The sequence below is a fragment of the Phyllostomus hastatus genome, unplaced genomic scaffold (genome assembly GCF_019186645.2).
Source record: "Phyllostomus hastatus isolate PE091 unplaced genomic scaffold, TTU_PhHast_1.1 phas_scaffold_12, whole genome shotgun sequence".
Classification (NCBI taxonomy): domain Eukaryota; kingdom Metazoa; phylum Chordata; class Mammalia; order Chiroptera; family Phyllostomidae; genus Phyllostomus; species Phyllostomus hastatus.
Genome location: NW_025334007.1, coordinates 15,036,324 through 15,056,160, shown reverse-complemented (window position 1 = coordinate 15,056,160; position 19,837 = coordinate 15,036,324). Strand labels below are relative to the sequence as shown.

At 37.9% G+C, this 19,837-nt stretch overlaps 1 protein-coding gene and 1 non-coding gene across 2 annotated transcripts in view; one reads left to right on the top strand and one right to left on the bottom strand.

Moving 5' to 3' along the window:
• ACE2 (angiotensin converting enzyme 2) overlaps positions 1 to 12,589 on the bottom strand; it is a 43,542-nt gene extending 30,953 nt beyond the window's left edge. The window contains exons 1-3 of the mRNA XM_045855921.1: positions 12,450 to 12,589; positions 11,225 to 11,513; positions 1,978 to 2,127 (exon numbers count right to left, since the gene is read on the bottom strand). Of these exons, the coding sequence (XP_045711877.1) occupies positions 1,978 to 2,127; positions 11,225 to 11,410 (336 nt within the window). The 5' untranslated portion in view covers positions 11,411 to 11,513; positions 12,450 to 12,589. The remainder of the gene's footprint in view (positions 1 to 1,977; positions 2,128 to 11,224; positions 11,514 to 12,449) is intronic.
• Positions 12,590 to 18,093: 5,504 nt separating this feature from the next.
• On the top strand, positions 18,094 to 18,194 carry LOC123830172. Its single transcript, XR_006787727.1, has one exon. It is a non-coding gene; the product is annotated as a small nucleolar RNA U13 (small nucleolar RNA).
• Positions 18,195 to 19,837: the final 1,643 nt, after the last annotated feature.

The following is a 19,837-nucleotide window of genomic DNA, read 5'->3' as shown; positions in this document are numbered from 1 at the left end:
TTATCTGGGATCTTTTAAAAACACAATGTTTGTGTTCCACCTAAGCCAGACCAAGCCAATGGGCAAAGTTTCACATGATGTCTTTGTGGGAAAGACAGGGAAGCATGGGATGGATAAGATAATGTGGATTAGTAACTAGTTAGATAATTAGATCCAAAGAATGCAGAAAAACAAATATCAACTTGTAGGAAGATACGGGCCATATGGTTTCATCTTTCTTCTTATCATGTATTTTTTTCTTTATAGATGCAGATTAGAAAATAGAGTTCCAGAGGATAAGCAACAAAGAAAGAAGCCTTTGATGTTAAATAGCTAAATATTTAAAAAATTTTCCGTATTTATTTTTAAAGAGAGGGGAAGGGAGTGAGTGAGAGGGAGAACTAAATATCAATGTGTGAGAGAAATCTCAATCAGCTACCTTTCATACACCCCCAACTGGAGACCTAGCGCCCCAACCCAAGCATGTGCCCTGACTGGGAATCAAACTGGTGACCTTTTGGTTTTCAGACCAGCGCTCAATCCACTGAGGCACACCAGCCAAAGCAGCCAACTTTTTTAGATCAAAATATTTCATTAGATTACATCAAGGGTCTATAAACTATGATCTGCAGACCAAATTCTGAGTGCTTCCTAGTTTTTAAAGGTTTTATTGGAACACAGCTGATTTCCCACCACAACAGCAGAATTGACTCATTGTGATAGAGACAATATATCTCACAAAACCTAAAATATTTTCTATCTTTACCTTGACAGGAAAAATTTGTTGACTCCTGGGCTACAGAGATGGAATAAGAAATGTTATTTTAACAGGGATGAATGTAGGCTTTCTTGAATTTGGACAAACAAGCTACCTAAGAATAGAATTTTAAAAGGGATCGCTTCAGAGAAACATTAAGAGACTTCATTAACAGTTGATGTTGATATGAGCCAATCACGAATTTGACTGTCTCTCTCTCTCTCTCTCTCTCTCTCTCTCTCTCTCTCTCTCTCTCACACACACACACACACACACACACACACACACACACACACCACAACACAACACAAAAGCTAATATAGTCCTAAACTGTCTTAGTAGATGTAGAGCACAGGGTGTAGAATGTCACCTTGTTGCTCCTCCATGCAGACCAGAAGCAACTCAGAGTGCTGTGATCAGTTCAAGGATATGGATAAAGTGAAGACAGTAAGACTGGTTAGTGGACTCAAAACCATTGTACAGAGGAAAATCGACAGAGTAAAGAATTCATTAAAGACTTTTATAGGAAAGAGCAATTTGGCTTTAGAATGTGGAACAAAGTGGAGGTAAACACTTACTACTCAATGGAGGGAATACCTTTCCATCAATTAGAGGAACCCATATATGGAACTGATGTCTTAGAAAGAGGTGAATCACCCATCCCTAAACCAGTTTGAGCTAAGGTTGTTAGCCACTTGTAAAACAGGTTGCAGAGGAAAATCAGGAATGAAAGGGAGAAGGATTAGACTACAATGTGAGCCTTCCCAAGTTTGGCATTGACACTTTGGACTAGATGATTCTTGTTCTTGGGTCTGTCTTGTGCATTGCAGAATGTTTAGCAGCATTCCTACCCACTAGGTGCCAGTAGCACCCCTCTTTAAATTGTGGCTACCCAAAATGTCTCCAGACATTGTCAAATGTCTCTTGGAGGCAAAATCACCTCCAGTGGAGAACCATGGACATAGACTAGGTGTATTCTTTAAGCAGCCTGGTCCTCAGGAAGTGCCCAGACAATCCCAGTTTAACTGTGTCCCTAACATAATTATTATGTGTCTTCTTTCATTCTCAAAAGAATTCTAGTTTGGATGACAAATTATGTGGTCACCCCACCTAAGCCCAGAGCTCTTTTTAATGTTAGCATGCCACTCTTTGCAGGTAAAGGAAGCAGCTGTGGGTGATATTACTGTTTAATATTCCACAGTATTTCAACTCTTGGGATCTGTACCAGAATGTTCACATACTCGTTTGTCCTTGTCATCTAATAATCCATTTTGCTGAAGAGCCTGCAACTGATGCTTGACTGTAACATCCGTAATTGTTGCTAGTGAGTAATTTTTGGCAAGCTTGGACTGTTCTTCATAAAAGGTAGACCACCTCTGGTCGGCCTCATTCTGAAATGACAAAAAATAAAATTCAAGTCAGAACAACAGTGCTTGAACAGATAGAACAGAAGATATGGTCCAAAGAACATCTGGTGGAACATCTAATATTTCCTAAGTGGTTTAGTTCTCTACTTTGCTGAAGGTCGAGGCTTAGGTTAAGAGTGACCAGGCCACTCTTGGTCACTCCATCTGGCCCAGTGCCTAGTTTTCCCAAGGGTCCTGTTCTCAGAACTGGAAGTGAATTCTCACAGATGATTCACATTGTAGAGCCCTGGAATTTATTGCCTTAGCCCTGCGACATGGGTGAGTTGATCAGGGATCGAGGATGAGTGTTCCAAAGGGAGAGCCTAGTAGAGCTCAGCATGAACTTCATGGGAATACAGCCTCTCATGACTATGAGAATCATGAGAAACAAACACCAGTTTGCAGTAAGTTCCATGGTGCCATATCTTACCACAGATTATGATCTTAAATTATGTTCCCCAAAGAAGGTTGCCCAGAATATGGCCATTTGGTAGCCATGGTGCTTTTTTTTTTACCATCAGAAGAAATCAACAAGCAGGCGATGATGCCAGAACTAACATGTCCCCCATCTTGAACATCAGCAGGCAAGTGGACTCCTCCAGATTTCTCTAGTGCAATCTTCCCTCAATGCACAAATTTTCACTTATCAAAGACTGAAATGAGCAACTACTTTGTACACTGTACTTCTCTAGACCATATAAAAGAGGTAGCATACGAGGCAAGTAAGAGCCCCATTCCTAGAGTCAGACATCTCTGACTAGCTGTGTGACCTCAACTAGCTGTGTAACCTTGGGCAAGTTACTTAACTTCTCTGAGCTGCAGTTACCTTATCTGTAAAATGAGAGTAATAATAGAACTTACTTCAAAGGGTTGTTTAAGGATAAAAAGAATGAACAAATAAGAAAATGCTTATCAGAGTGCCCAATGCAGCCTATACATTCAAATATTTTCTGTTTGTTATTTACAAAAAGAAAAAATCCTTGTTCTTAAGTTTCCGGCAGTTTTATCAGACAGATAAGATATGCATCATGAATGTTTCATTAATGACACATGACAGCATATAATAACATAGAAACTATGAGTAAGCCAAGCAGTTTCTGTTATAGGAAAAGAGATTCACTCAGATAATTAGATTTAGCCAACCCCTCATGGAGAAAGTGGGACCTAAGACAGACCTTGAAGTAGGTAGGAGTTGTATGTGTGTTAGGTTCTGTGCAAAATCATTTACCTCATTTGACCATCTTAAGAACCCCATGAGACAGAAAATCATTCTGTCTCCATTTTCTATATGTGCATTAAGGGGCTGAGAAAAATAAAAAGTGGAGCTGGCAAATGAACTGCCAGCATCTGCATCTTGGCTCTTGTGTGGACAGACTCTAAGATGATTCCCACAATCCCTACTTCTTATTGGTACACATTTGTGTGATCTCCTCCCCTTGAGTGTGAGCAGGACCCACTTCTAACCAGTAGAATATACCAAAGAAGACAGGATGTACATGGTTATGTTATATAAGATTGTAATTTTTATCTTGCTGGAGGACTGTCTCCCATGCTTACTTTGATGCAGCAAGATGCCATGTTGTGAGTTGCCCTGCGGAAAAACCAACATGGCAAGGAATTGAGGATGGCTCCTGGCTGACATCCTGCAAGAAACTAATAACCTCAGTATAACAGCATACAGGGATCTGAATGCTATACTAACCACATTAGCTTGGAAGTAGATTCCCTGTCAAGCCTCAGGCGAGACCACAGCTCTAGCTAGGACCTTGATTGCAACTAGAGACTCAGAAGCAGGAGATATAGCCAAGCTTGGACTCCTGACCCACAGGAGCTGTGAGTTAATAAATGTGTGTTGCTTTAAGCAGCTAAGCTTCTGGTAAAAAAAATTTTTTTTACAGAATACATAACTAGTACAGGTTATGGGCATGACTGCACTTTCCAGGCCAAGGAATTTTACTTTTACCTTGTGAATGCTAGGGAGTTACTTAGGGGTTCTAAGCAAACATGTGACATGATGGAAGTTTTGCATGAAGTGAAAACAATGGATCGGACAAGAAATTAAGAAAATAGTGGCAGTAGAAATGAAAAATGATTTCTCTCTCTTTTTAAAAAGATTTTATTTATTTATTTTTAGAGGGGAAGGAATGGAGAAAATGAGGGACGGAAACATTGATGTGAGAGAGGAACATCAATCAGTTGCCTCTGAACCTGCAACCAGGCATGTGCCCTGATGAGAAATCAAACTGGTGACATTTCACTTTGCAGGACAATTCCCAACCAACCAAGCCGCACTGGTCAGGGCTGATTTCTCTCTTTACTGAGCTCACACAACCCCTCAGGAAATACTTCTCAATTAATCTTCACAAACAATATTGTGAGGTAGTTCTAATTATCTCCATTTCACAAATGAGGGAAATGAGGCACAGAGAGGGTAAGTAACTTTCCCCAGGTCACACAGCTAGTAATGAAAAGAACCAGGGTGTCAACTCTGATATTTTTACCTCCAAAGCTAATGCTCTCTAACCATTGACTATAGATTGTATTTGACAAGTTCTAGTTTTCTGTCTAACATGCATGAGTTGGAAGGAGTGAGCTATAGAAAGAAGAATTTTGCCTACAGCACAGATTCATCTATGCAACCCTCTCAATCCTTACTCTTATTCACTCAATCCAGGATGATTTACTGTTAAGCAAAATTTCTGGTAAAATTTTCATAACAAATTATAGTAATGATTTTATTCTTGATCTACTTTGGAAACAATTCACAGTCCCCAAAATGCCTCAGCCTTAGAACACTTTTTTAATTGTCGTTCAAGTAATGGTATTAAAATGAAAAGAGAACCAACTGTATGGGAAAACATATTTGCCAATGATACTTCAGACAAGGGTTTAATCTCCAAAATATATAAAGAACTCACACGACTCCACTCTAAGAAGAAAAGCAACTCAATTAAAACATGGGCAAAGGACTTGAACAGAAACTTCTCCAAGGAGAACATTTTTTATTATACTGCATATGGGAACTTTGAAGATACCTGCTTTATTCTTTTTATCAGCACCATACTACAAGTGTTATACTTTAATTCATAAAAAAATACATTATGTTGCCGTGAATTTTGACCCCTGAGGACATACTGTTTAATCCCAAGATATTCTTTTTTCCAGAGCTCTGAGGACCTTAACCATCTTTTGGTTAATTTCTTGGCTCAGTATTCCTGCACCATGCTAGTAGTATAAATTCAACTTGCACACCTATTAAATAACTCACAGATGAAACCTGAATCCAATAAAGTGTCTACATGAGGACTCTGCCCACTATCTGTTTTGTAAATTAAGTTTTATTGGAACATAGTCCTACCCATTTATATATTACCTATGACTGCTTTCACACTACAATGGCAGAGTTGAATAGAGGTGGGAGGGCCCACAAAACCTGAAATATTACTATCTTGTCTGTTACAGAAAAATTGTTCTGATCTCTGCTGTAGATATGTATATTTACAGGAAATACAAGGGACAAAAGAACATGTAAAGCAACATTAAAGGGGCACCATCAGTGAATCCAGAAAGTGGGAGTTTCTATAGGGCCAACAATTCAATTTCTCCACAAATAAATTGGGGAGAGAGAGAGAGAGAGAGAGAGACTCTATCGATTAAAAGAGACTTAGAGTACATCCACTAAAACTATTGGAAGGAGAGGACCTTGCCAGATTTTGATTCAAATAAACTACCTAAATGTTTTTAATGAAACAGCAGGGTGCATTTACATATTGGCAAGCTATTTGATGATAATGAAGAATGATCGTTAAGTTTTCAGCATGGTACTGATATTAAGGTTGTAAAAATTCTGACTTTGCAGGTCATAAGATGAAATATTTACACATAAAACTATATGATATTTGGGGAGAAAAATAAAACAATATGGGCCAAAGTGCTGATTGATAATTGGTGAAGCTGGGTGATGACTATTAGGAGATTCAATATACTAGACTTTCTTCTTTTACATGTCTCAAAATTTTTATGATGAAAAGTAAAGAAAAATCCATACAATGGAATACTATTTGGCAATTAAAAGGAACAAAGTAATGCTACAACATGCAAGGTTAAAGAAGCCAGTCACAAAGACCATCAATGGTATGATTCCATTGATAGGAAATGCTCAGAGTAGGCAAATCTGCAGACAGAAAGTACATTAATAGTTGCCTAGGGCTGGGGATGGGAGGAAGAGTGATTGCTACTGGGCAGGTGGTTTCTTTTTGGAATGACAAAAATATTCTAAAATTACATGCTGGTAATGATTGGACAATTCTGTGAATATACTCAAAAACACTGAATTGTAGGCTTTAAATTGGTGGATTTTATGGTGCATAAGTTCTATCTCAATAAAGCTATTGTTTAAAGCCCACAATAATAAATGCAAAGAAAAAAATCACCTCATTCCCTAAGTCCTATAACAAGGTCTAAAATCCCCATGGAAGTGCTCTAAACCAAAGGATTTAGCCAAATTACTGTAATGCCCTTTCGCCCAGTTACCTGGCACACACTAAGAAGCAGCGGCAGTTTCTGACCACCACACTACCCTTCCTCTGTGTAGCTGGTGGTAGCCTGGCATTCTGTCAGAGTGCTTAGATCAATGAATAATTGTGTCAAGTTTGGGTGTATTTACACATGTCATTTTGAGTTGCTCAAGCTTAATTTCACCAAAATTACCTCACTAAACTGGAACATTATCAAGTTTTCATGACAAAAGGAAACTCATATGAACAAGGCCTCTATTACATTTGACCCAGGTTAATTGTCTACATGAGGAAGTTACCCATTCACAATTGTTATCTACTGAAGATCTTAGCTGTGCCCATCTACATCCCTACATTTCAAGAGACAAAGAAATGAGTGACTTGCCCAAGGCATCACAGGCAGCTCAGAAGAGTCATGAGAACATTGGATTTTCTGAATTCCACTATATTTCCAGCATGGTGATCTTTCCCTACCCTGTACCTGTGAATATTTGTGTGTCAGAGAAGGTGGGACAGATTCATTGAGGGTGGGACATACTCATTGGAAAGGGGTGAATTCTACATTCTTCCCTTGGGTCCATAATAGCAGTTTAAAATTACTTTGTTCTGAGTTCACTATGACTCCAGCCCTAAAAGCAGAGGAATCAGATGTGTCCCAAGACTCTAGGGGACATCAGAAAAAAGATCTGAAGAAGCTCTAGAGAGAACCCAAAGGCTAAGTATGGGCCTTCTGCTCTCTCTTCTCAGTTTCTTACAACTCGCCAAGAAATACTAATTAAATGTTCTTGGAGATCTTCAAGGCTCTAACAGGACATTCTTCAACACTTCTGCTGCATGGACAGGAGTTTGGGGCAGCCGTAGTGGTTACTGACAAACACTGGAACAATGAACCAGTATATCTCTACCTCAGTGGGATCTGTTACCTCTCTTCCAGGAATAAAACTGTCCAGGGACCTCCTATGCTGCTGCAGAGCTTGACTGTGCAAAAAAAAAAAATCCTTTTGATTTACAAAGGACCCTGTTTTTAAAATCAGGCCAAAAATAAAATCACGAAGAAGGGGCGATGTAAAAAAAAGGAGAATTATCATTTTACTGAGAAAATAATTACAGTTTAATTGTGACTATTCAGTCTCAAACCTGACAACTGTATTTGTTATAAAGTAAGGGGGCAATTTATTTTATATAATACATGACAAGTGCTTGGTAATTAATTTTCACCGAATTTCTCAATGACTTTGAAACCTGTTTTGAACCAAGCTTCTCTTCTTATCTCTATCAGATAAACCACTCTTAAGAGGAGTTTTGGGTTACTACACTGATCAACTTTTGATACCTTCTATTATTTTAAGGTATGTTCATACAACTTGATCTAAAAATCACCATGCTGGATCATATCCATAAGCTGACAAGTCCAATATTCTGACTCTGAAATATGGTCCAAATTTCCCTATGATCCATATGATCTATTGCTATAATAGTACTACATAACAACCAACCAAAAACCTTAATGGCATAAGTGTTTATTATTTACACGCCTGGAATCACTGAAGGTTGCCAGGTATCTCTACTGACCTTGACTGCACTGGCTCACAACTTGGGGGGGTTGGTTTCTGCTGGGACAGCTACTGCATATGTCTCTCATTCTTTAGCTAGCTAGCCCAGGCATGCTCTCATAGCAGAGGCAAAGGAGCAAAGGACAAACCCCATTGTTCAAATGCACCCCAAGCCTCCACTTGCATCATGTCTGCTAGCACCCCACTAGTCAAAGAAGGTCACATGATGAAGAACACAGTCACATCTTCTTCTGTGGGATAGTGCTGCAAAGTAACATAACCTTGAGCATTGATATAGGGAACGGTAAAGATCTGGGTCCATAAGTGTACTTGGCCATACTTCCTTACCCAGACTTGACCTATAATCCTTACATCTGCTTAAATACGTCAAGAATCTATTTATAGTTTTTGATGTCTTACTTTTTCAGATTAAAGAATGGCCTAGATTTTATATTACTAGGATTATATTTTACATTTTTTTATAAAAAAAAGATGAAATCTTTCCATTTGCAATAACATGGATGGCCCTAGAGGGTGTTAAGTTAAGTGAAATAAGTCAGACAAAGAGAAATATTGTATGATTTTACTTATATGTGAAATCTAAACAGAACAAAACTAAAACAGACCCATAGATACAGAGAACAAGCAAACGTTTGCCAAGGGGAGGGAGGTGTGAGGTGGGGTGGGGGGACGAGGAACAAATGGCCTAGTTTTACAAGTCTTACCAGTTTTACCACCTCCTTTTATTTGTTATAAATTTATCTTTTGAGCTTTCAAAGGCACCACCTTTCTAGTATGAAGAGATTTGGCCAATACAATTGTGAACACACTATCCTTTCTTGTTCCACTTCAGACTAATTTTTTTTTCTTTTTGAGTCAGGCTTTGTACAGCTAATTCTGACTAGCTCTCTGATACCCTTAAATCATTCTAGTTGCTCTCTTTTAGGGAACATTCTCCATTTCTAAAATGGCCATCAGCAGCATACAATTTCTAAGCATCCTGCTCATCTTGGTACCTTTCAATGCACCTGCCACAGTGCCTATTTCATTAGGGGAATATTGATATACAAGAGAATAGAAGGTGAACCCATTTCCCTCCCTGCCCCAGTGCCCCTCTCCCCAACTAAACTGACATAAGTGCACCTAAGTGCACTAATGCACCCTTCACCCCTGCATTCAAATATTTTCACTTTCCTTTAAAAGGCCCAAACTTTATGCAGTTTGGCCACACTTCATGATTTATGTTCTTTCATTTCTAACCTTTGCTTCTGATCAACCAGTACAATACAAAAGTGATAAATGGAGACTTGACTTGTGGTGGCAAACGCACAATACAATATACAGATGATGTATTAAAGAATTGTACACCTGAAACCTATATAATTTTATTAATCAATGTCACCCCAATAAATTCAATAAAAAAGAAAAACAACAAAACACACACATATACACAAAAAAAACAAAAGTAATAGCACTTAATGATCCAGAGATGATTTTAGTAAACATCACTACATATCATTCTATAACAGGCCTTCTCAACCTCTGGGCGTTCAACAGAACTATTACAAGTCTCTTCAGCAATTATAACTCCCTCTCACACTAATGACAATGGTATCTTATTATTCTCCCATGCTCATAAGCATTAAGCCTGATGCTGGTGGTTTTGTGTATTAATTCAGTCTTCACAATGACCCTCTGAGGCAGACATGAATGTTAGGTTATTTTTTTACAGGTGAAAAACTAAAATGCAGAGAAGTTGATTAACTAACTCAAGTTCACCCAGCTAGAAAGTAGTGGGGTCAGGATTTGGATTTTGGCAGTCCGGTTCCAGAGCTCTTAGGCATGATGCTGGTACACCTTCATCACAGAACCGTTCAGCTGAGCATGAAAACAAATACACAATACACTACAGGCACCTCCAGCAGAGATCAAATAAAAAGTGAGGAAAAAGCAACAATGAAGAGATGAAAAGAGGTAAGACAAAAACATGAGACAAGAAAAACATGATCTTCTATGACAACACTGGGCTGTCAAAATCTCCTGGATTTCTTTGAGCTTTAGAAAAATAGAAGAAAAACACTGTGTTGGCAGATTTCTCTTTTTTTTTTGAACAACAATAAAGTAATTTTATTTTATTTTTTTTAATTTTAATCATTGTTCAAGTACGGCAGATTTCAAATGAGACAGTGTGTCTGATATTTGATCTGTCCAGTGAGTGGCCGTTACTTAATTTAAACATGCAAGCTACTAATCATTTGAAAAAATAAGCTTCTGAACTGCATTTTTGGAGTAATATATTGCTGTACAAATGCCACAAAAAATCTTTTCTTAAATAATGTTGCTCAATTTCCAACACCAAACGTGGAAGGATACTACTCTGGGACCTGTAAGAGAAGAAACCCTAAACCCTTGCACTTGTCAAACAAAGTATCTTTCTTTCCCAGAACATTCTGAAATTTGTCAGAACTGTTTTAATTATGGTTTTTCTTGGAAGGCTCCGGATGAATTCTGTGACCTTTATAAGTCCCTTAGAGCTCTGTGACAATGAAGGAAGAAAACCCCAAATCCAGCCTCATCCAATCCATCTAGCTAGCTCTTTTCACTAACCCTCCACTTGCATTTTTTGGTTAATATATTATTTTAGAGAGTTGTCAGATCTTCTTATTGACATTGTGGGCTTGGAGGAAGTTATTAACTCACTAATGTATAGTATTTCCATGAAATGCATTGAAACACTGACTATGATAAGAATCGTGGTGGCAAATTTATGAAGTATATTCACTGGTTTCCAAGAATCTGGCCCGAGACCAGTGGATTATTTTATAACAATTTTCCAAAAGATCCCCAAGGTCAATTAAGGTTAGTCATCTGGGACTCCAGAATCAGAAATACTGAAGCAAACATCCAACCTCCCAGCTGAGAGCATTTCTTTGATTTCCCCTTTCAGTTGTATGTGCAGTAATCTAACCTTTAAGAAGCAACAAATTCTCCTATATATCCACGAGCACTCACCATTTTTTGCACATTCTCGTCGGTAATATTGGTGTTATAATTCCAAGCAGCAAGTGAACTTTGATGATATAGTTCTTCAGTTTTATTGTTAAAATTCTCCAAAAATTTCCTGGCCTCTTCCTCAGTGGGAGTTTGAGCAGCAGCTACAGCAACAAGGCTGAGAAAGAGCCAGGAAGAGCCTGACATCTTTCCCTGTGCGCCAAGATCCCATTCACTGAACAGCTCTCCCTGGAGTAAAACCTCCTCATGAGTTTTTCTCTCTCATCAGCCTTTGAACTTGGGTTGGGCACTGAGCAGGGAAGATAAAAAAAAAAAAAAAAACAACCAGAAAAAAAAAACAGTAAACAATCTGATGAACCAATATAAAACTCATCCTGGAAAGGACAGATATGTAAGCATATTTTAGAGTGATTTTTTTAAGTAAGTCAAATAAAAAAATGTTATCCATTAATCCCAGAGAATCATAGCTCTCCTAGCTTTTATGATCAAATCAAAACTTGTACATTTGGTTAATAATTTATAAACCAAATTCCTTGAAAGCTGTTAAAAATAACTGAAAGTGTTATAATTTTGTAGTGACCAAAGAAGCCTAGAATTAGGGATCATGGGGGTAATGTTGTTACTTATATGTTTTTCAGATAATTCAATAGTAAGTTATCCCTGTTTTCACTTTATTTCAAGCTCATATTCACAGAAACTCTCCACTTTGGTAACATTTTTCCCTTCCTAATAAATGACTTAGCCCTCATCTTCATGGAATTCATTTCTTTCTGATAAATTCTAATTTTCATGATCATTTTTAAAACAATGAGCCCTGGCTGGCATAGCTCAGTGGATTGAGCACGAGCTGCGAACCACAGTGTCGCAGGTTCGATTCCCAGTCAGGGTACATGCCTGGGTTGCAGGCCATGACTCCCAGCAACCGCACATTGATGTCTCTCTCTCTCTCTCTCTCTCTCTCTCTCTCTCTCTCTCTCTCTCTCTCTCTCTCTCTCTCTCTCTCTCTCCCTCCCTTCCCTCTCTAAAATGAAATAAATAAAATTTTTTAAAAAAACAATAAGATTTCACAGGTTAACTCTCCCAATGTAGCTTGGGAAAACTTAAAAATGTTCATTTTCTGTTTCTCAGATGAACATAAAAATGTTCATTTTCTGTTTCTGTTTAACCATGTTAAACACTGGTTCTATGGCTGACTTTATTGTGTGCCTCCTTCCTTTTCACTTACCTGTTCAAACCTCAGTGAAGGTCACAAGGAAGTGAGAATGCCTCTGCATGGTATGAAATTCAAGGAGAGTCCGTGTCAAGCTCTGGTCATCCTTACCCATAGGATCATGGCAATATAGAATTTAAAGAGACTTTAGTGGTGATCCTGTTGAATCTCAGGAGCTGGATCAGTGTCCTTATTCCCAGTCTGTAGGTATTCACGTTGTAGATAAAAGAGAGGAGCACTTTAAATGGCAAGGCTTATGGGCCTGGTTGACTGTGATTATGAAACCCTGAGACGGGGAAAACATTTCTTCACCTAGAAAAACGAGTCTTCCAGGTCCAGGTGAAATGTCAGTAACCAACCTTTTTAAAAAAGTTTTCACAACTTTCCTTTGTTACAAAGTTGTCCATACCAGTATAGAATAGGAAAAATAATTATAAGAAAGTGTTTCCATTATAATATCTCATTTAAGCATGACCAAAAACCTAGAGGTAAATAGTTTTTATTTGCCATCATGCAGATTTGAAACTGAGATGCAGAGAACTTAAACAAATTGCCAAACCTCACTGACTAGTAAGTGGTAGAGCCTGGACACAAATACCTGCAGCTTGATTGTAGACTACAAGCTTTTAACTTACTGTAGTCAGTAGTCTAAAAGCAATAATGGAAGTGTAGAGCTAGAGCAGCAGAGGGACACTGCTGATGCTGTCCCTCTGGGAAGATGATGGATTTTGGTTCTGCCACATCAAAAAGAGGTAGATTCTTACTCTCTTTGATGTGACTTGTAACACACAAATCTTTTCAGAAATAAAGTAATTGACAAATATAAGTAATTATGATAACTAATGTTAAAGAAAGTGAGATGGGGGAATCAGTGCAATTTCAGTAAGTCTCCTCCCACATAGGAGAAAGCTGAGATCCACTCACTTCTCACAGGCATTAGGAGAAAACCAATCAAAAGAAGGGGAACGTGGCATGAGGCTCTGAACAAAGAGCTACAATGTTACTATAATAACAGCTGAAACAAAACTCTACTGAGGTCACTTCCTGAATGAAGCTCTTGGGTTTAGGAAAACATGGGAGTAGTCCAACTTCAATTCATTGAAGCAGAAAATAAGATTAACATGATCAAATTAAAATGGAGAAAGCAGAATGTAAAATCTGAAGGCTAAAAATAGATGGACAAGGAACCTGAGATAACAGTGAGGCAGGAAAATTCTGGAAGCCAAAAAATTTTGAGAAGCGAGGGAAATGGCTAAGCTATCCACAATAATTCAGTAGGAAAACCAGGTCAATGACAGACAACTACAAGCAGTGACTATATTGGTGCAATTTTTGTTCACCCTCCATTGAGAAGATGTCGCTTTTCTGATAGCTACCCAAATGCATTCTCTCTGAGCCCATTCTGAGAATGAAAAGAATCCACTGGAGACCCAGGGACAGGACACATATAAACAGTTGGCCTACAGGAATGGATTGTCTTCGAGAAATAATGGAGTCAGAAAATATTAAGAGATTGGAGATGCAGGAAACCTGTTTTACTTTTCAAAAGGACTGGAGGGTAAATTTCATAAAGGATGGAAGGAAGAGCTCTAGATCTTGACATCTCAAAAAACTATAAAATACAATTTGTAAAATGTGGTTTGCACTTGGAAAAATATATATATATCCATAGATATATATCTAGGAATTCACTAGGAACAAGTCAGATGCTGCCTGCCTCATTTCCTTCTTGAAAAAAGAATAGAATAGTAAAAAAACAAACAAAGGCACAATGTATCTTCTTTTTCAATATGGGGAATTTAACAAAGCATAAAGTTCTATGACCAGATAGATGTAAATGTCCCAGAAACAACCACACACTATAGGATTAAGTGGTCCTCTGATCAACAACAGTTCATGTCCAAAAACAACAGGTCTTCATTCAACAATTATTTATTGTCTACCTATTATATGCCAGACACAATTTTATTTTTTTTTAAAGGACTCTTTTATTTTTTTTAAGATTTTTTATTTATTTATTTTTAGGGAGGGATGGGAGGGGGAGAGAGAGAGAGAGAGAGAGACATTAATGTGCGGTTGCTGGGGGTTATGGCCTGCAACCCAGGAATGTACCCTGGCTGGGAATCGAACCTGGGACACTTTGGTTCCCAGCCCGCGCTCAATCCACTGAGCTACGCCAGCCAGGGCTGCCAGACACAATTTTAGATGTTGGATATACACTAATAAATAAGACAGAAAAAGTTCCTGTGGATATCACATTATATAAGGTGGGGTAGAGGGAAGAAACAAAATAGTTGATGATGAATGCTATGACTTTGCAATAAGCAAGAAAGGAGGATTGTGAATGATGGGGTGGGGATGAGAGGGGTGACATTTGTGCGAAGACATGAAGGAAAGGTTGAAAGCTATGCAGATATCTAACAGAAGACTGCTCTAGGTAGAAGGAACAGCAAGTGCAAACCATGTACGCAGACCTCAAGAACATGAGAAGCCTTTCTGTCCAGAGCCCAGGCTGGAGGCCACACAAGGAGGGCTACATAGACAATTGTAGGAATTTTAGTTTTACTCTGAGTAATGCGGGAAGACATTGGAAGGCTTCAAGCAGAAAAGTGATCTGGCAAAAGTTTTAATGGAATCATTCTCCTTGTCAAGTAGCAAGCAGACAGTAAGAGGTAAGGGTAGATGTAGAGAGTCAGCCAGGGAGTTACCACAGCAGTCCAGTCAAGCAGGTTGAATAAAAGCTTAGTATGAGCTGTACATCCAACTTGGCTGCTCAACAGAAGGTAAATCCATCTCAGACTCCCTTAGATTTTGTTAATACAAGTATTAGATGCAAAATAATTTAGAGCACCACACTCATTTCTGATAACCACCATTGTAGAGAGACACAGGAGAATATCCAGAGAAAAATAAATACCATATTTTTCGGACCATAAGACACACCTAGGTTTTGGAGGAGGAAAATAGGGGAAAATTTTTGAAGCAAAAAAATGTGGTAAAATATTTAATAACATAAATAACATAATATTTCACCAATGTAAATGTACACAGAACTCAACAGCAGCATTAGCAACCAGTATTCCTCCCAAATGGGGGAGGGGGGCATCTTATAGTCTGAAAACACGGTAAATGCATCTAAAATAATGTCATTTGAAGCACAGTTCAGACATAGAAGAGAAGGCTTAGGGTGGGCAGCTCTCCTCCATCATGGGCCTGTGAGTTAAAAGAAGACTTAGGTAACATAAGAGATTTACTCCACCACTTACCAACTGTGTGACTTTAGGCAGGCAATATCCCTCCACACCTAATTTCCTATGTTCAAAGCTGATGGCAGTATTTGCCCACCTCATAGGGATGTTGTAAGTATTATATGAACTACTACTTGAGAACAAAGAAAAGAATGCTAGGAGCCTATTAACAATAAAAGCCACTCAAAATGAGAAGAGCTATGTAATCATTAGGGAACTTTGAGAAGTAAGGGAAATGGGAGAGTTGTCCACAGTTGTTCTGCAGGATACTATTATATTCTAAGAATAAGAAGGTTCACATAAACAAAACTAAAATGTACTGTTTGGATTAAACCAGTTTTGCATTTTTAAACCACTTAAGGTAGAAATGTTTCGAAAGTATACTCCATCCTAATCAGGAGGTTGACCGTGCAATACTTTGCACGTCTTTCTTTTTTATAATGACTCACTGTCATTATCTTGAACATTGTTTACTGACTAGGCTATAATATGACAATGTCTTCAAGGCTTTACATTAAATGGCTCCAAACAGCTTTGTTGCCCTTAACTCTGCTGTCTATACAGGCTCTGAATTCGCTGTCACTTCTTGAAGTATGTACTTGTAGTAGCCCTGCCCACCACAAATCCCCTTCCTATTTATGATATGCTACCTGCTAAAACCTAAATGGAAACTAGATACCCATAGAGTTCAATCATAAAATTCCCTCTTCATAGGCTCAGACCTGAGGGTGGGTCTCCACTCTGCTGGAGCAAAGTACATAGACTTTGAGATCCATATTTCCCTTATTGCTCACCTTTTAACACACTTCTACAGTCGTAAATGGTGAGGTTGCCAAATAGCTATAGCAAAAACCTCCTCTAGTTCCTGAAGTTGAAAGGACAACTTCAGCAAACTTCAGAGGGGGAAAAAAGGATGTTTTCAGCTATTTTTTATCTTAAAATTGATAGAGTAATGCTTCTGATGAAAATAAAAGTGGATATCAGGAATATAAAGCCTAAAGAATTTAAAACTTACATGGCCAAGAATTACTTGCATTTAGTATAATCGGTTTTGACCACATATTTACTGTACAAAGTGAATTTATAAGTACTTTGCAGAAAATAAATAACAAACTGACTTTTTAGTTCAAAGAAAAAGCTAAAGCTCTTTCCTGTTTACATCTCTAGTTGCATAATGGTCATTTTTTCCTATAGATAAAGCAAAGATTATCTTTATTAGCCAAACTGACAGATATTTCCAACAGAGTTCAAATTTATGAGAACAAACTGGATTCCAGGGAGGTTGTACTGATTATTACTGGTCTACATGTATGATAATATAGTGCTTGCCATGTAATCTAATTTATTTTTCACACCCAGACTGTGCAATATATCAGGTAAAACTAGAGCCACTAGCATTGATTTACATCTAGAGCCTAAGGAGCAAAACTTGAGCTTTTATCCAAATTAAAATTAGAATTCATGGTAGAGTTTGAACAAAGGAGTGATGTGACCTCACTTGCCTTTGAAAAGAGTCTCTCTGGTTGCTGTATGGAGAACAGACTACATATGGGCAAGACTATAGGCCGAGAGACTAGGAAGGAGGCTATTGAAATAAACCAGGTGAGATATAATGGCAGCATGTGGTAGCAGTAAAATTTGTGAATGGTGGCTGGATCTTGAATACATTTTGACAGAAAACCAACAGGATATACTGGTGAATTAGATGTTGGCTGTGAAAGAAAAAGAGAGTCAGGGATCACTACAGGGCTTTTGGACTGAACAACTGGAAGGACAATGTTGACATCGACTTAGATGAAGAAGGTTACAGATATATCAGTTTGGAAGGAAGACTAGGAGTTCAGTCAGGTGTGTGATAACTGTTAGAGATCCAAGTGAAGATGTTGAGAAGGTATTAGATAAAGAAATCTGCTGTTTGGCAGAAAAGTCAGGGATGGAGATAAACATTTGACAGTTGTCAGCTAGAGATGGTTAGCCAAATATGCCTTTTCAGTTAAGACCAAAGAAAAACAATCTTACTTCTTCAGAATCCCAATGTGCTGGAAAGTATTTTGCCATGTATAATATGCACTTTTTTGCCCAAATTTTTGAGGGGAAAATAAGGATGCACATTATATTCGGGTAGTGCCTGAAATACCTTGTATCTGTTCTTGTGTTTTCTCATTATTTGTTACATAAAATTTCTTGTACCATAATATGTTCAAAAATAAATGCTAAAATTTCTTTACAATACAAAACAAGTATCTAAATATAAACAAATAATTAAATTAAAAATTAAAACAAAATTTTTCTCCTGAAAGTTTAGACCAAAAATGTGGTTGCATATTATTACAGCAAAATATGGTACTCCAGACTTCAGAAGGAAATTTGGATGGATACATAAGGGGAAATTTTACTTAAAACAACCCCCAACCCTTTTATAGTTCATAAGTGTGATGATTGGATGTTCACACTTTTGTGTGATATGTGCCTCTCATAAACCTTGTTACATCAGCACATTGCCCATCTGACATGAAAAAAAGAAAGAAAGAAAGAAACAACCCCCAGCCCCAAGGAGCCATCTGTGGATTAAACAAGGGGGTGATAAAAGGGAGTTTCATGAATTTGGCCAGAGCATTACCTTTCTTCACTGGTTTATAGCAAAGTAGATACATCTCAGGAGCACAGGGAAGTTGAGGTGGATCAAGATGCAGATTCAGAGAAGACAGTTGACATGAGATATGGTCAAAGTCAAGTGGCTTACAACCAGTTCAGGTCAAGGCCAAATGGGCATTCAAAGCATAGTCTGAGGGTGATTGAAGACTTTTACACTTCAATTAATGCCTCCCAATTGACTCTAAATATCTTAGAATAAGCCTTCATCCCTATTGGCCTCCACCTCAGTCTTCAGATTGAATATAAGGCCCATGTTTTCTGATCCAACTAGAAATGTCCAACAGTAGTTGTCTTCTTGAAGTCTAGCAGGCTCTCTTGGAGACATTGTAACCTCTCCTCCTCATCTTCTAAGACAGTAATTTTCATCTCATGGCACACGTAAACTAATTGCTAAAAGTCTGAGGCACACTAAAAACTACATTTTTTGCTGATCTGACCAAAAATAGGTATAATTTTTAATGATTAAAAAAACAGTAATTACCCTTTTTGCTCCAAAGTGACTTTTTAAAAAAATCAGGCACCTGTATAAGGATTTATGGTACCAATAATTAACTAATCAGATGCTACCTTATTATGCAACATGACCAGTAAGGTGCAACTCTATTATTACATGATCTATGAGTGTATATTTATGGTTGAAGACAGGGCATTCACACCAGATGACTATTGTTGGGCTGGCTGTCATTTTTTTTTAATTTGACAATCTAAAGGAAAAGGGATCAATGCCCCTGAATAAATAGTCAGATATTTAAATTTTTTTATAGCACACCAGTTGAAAATCACTGTTGTAAGGGATTTGTGTGGTCTGGGCCATCGGTGAGGCTTGGCCAAGGCTAGTTACTGACTCCATATTCCCAGCTTTCCTATATACTCAGAGAGTTCCTTCTACCAAGCTGGAAGAGGAGATCTCACACAGAGTGGAAAAATATCCAGATACAGCCTGTTACACTAAGTCCAAGGATGGTCCTAGGAATGCTGATTAAGACTATAGGCTCTTAATTTTACTCAACACTATTTTACCTCCTACCAATCTGAAAGCTCATAATTTCAAAAAAATTATTATTCTTTTTTGTAATGAGTCAAGGATTGGAACTCAAACTACCTGATCACCTTGTTAAAATTGATACACCTTACTACCACATAAACACATTCTGATACTATTTAAACAACTTCCATTATTTTCCTTCATGGCACTTACCACCAACTGCTACACTATACTGATAACTACCTGTTTTACTAATTAATTACTTTTTTATTGTCTGTGCCTCTCCACTATAATATATGCTCCAAGGGGGCAGAGATTGTCTCTGTTCTGGTCACTACCATATCCCCAGCTACTTAGAAAAATGCCTGGCACATAATAGGCACTTAATAAATATTTGTTAAATGAAGATATTGTATATAAATTCAGTAGTAAGGAAGAGGAGGAGGATAGACCCTGTATGTGGCGTAATTCATTTTAAATGTCATATAGTATGTTTGCCTTCCCATCCACAAGAC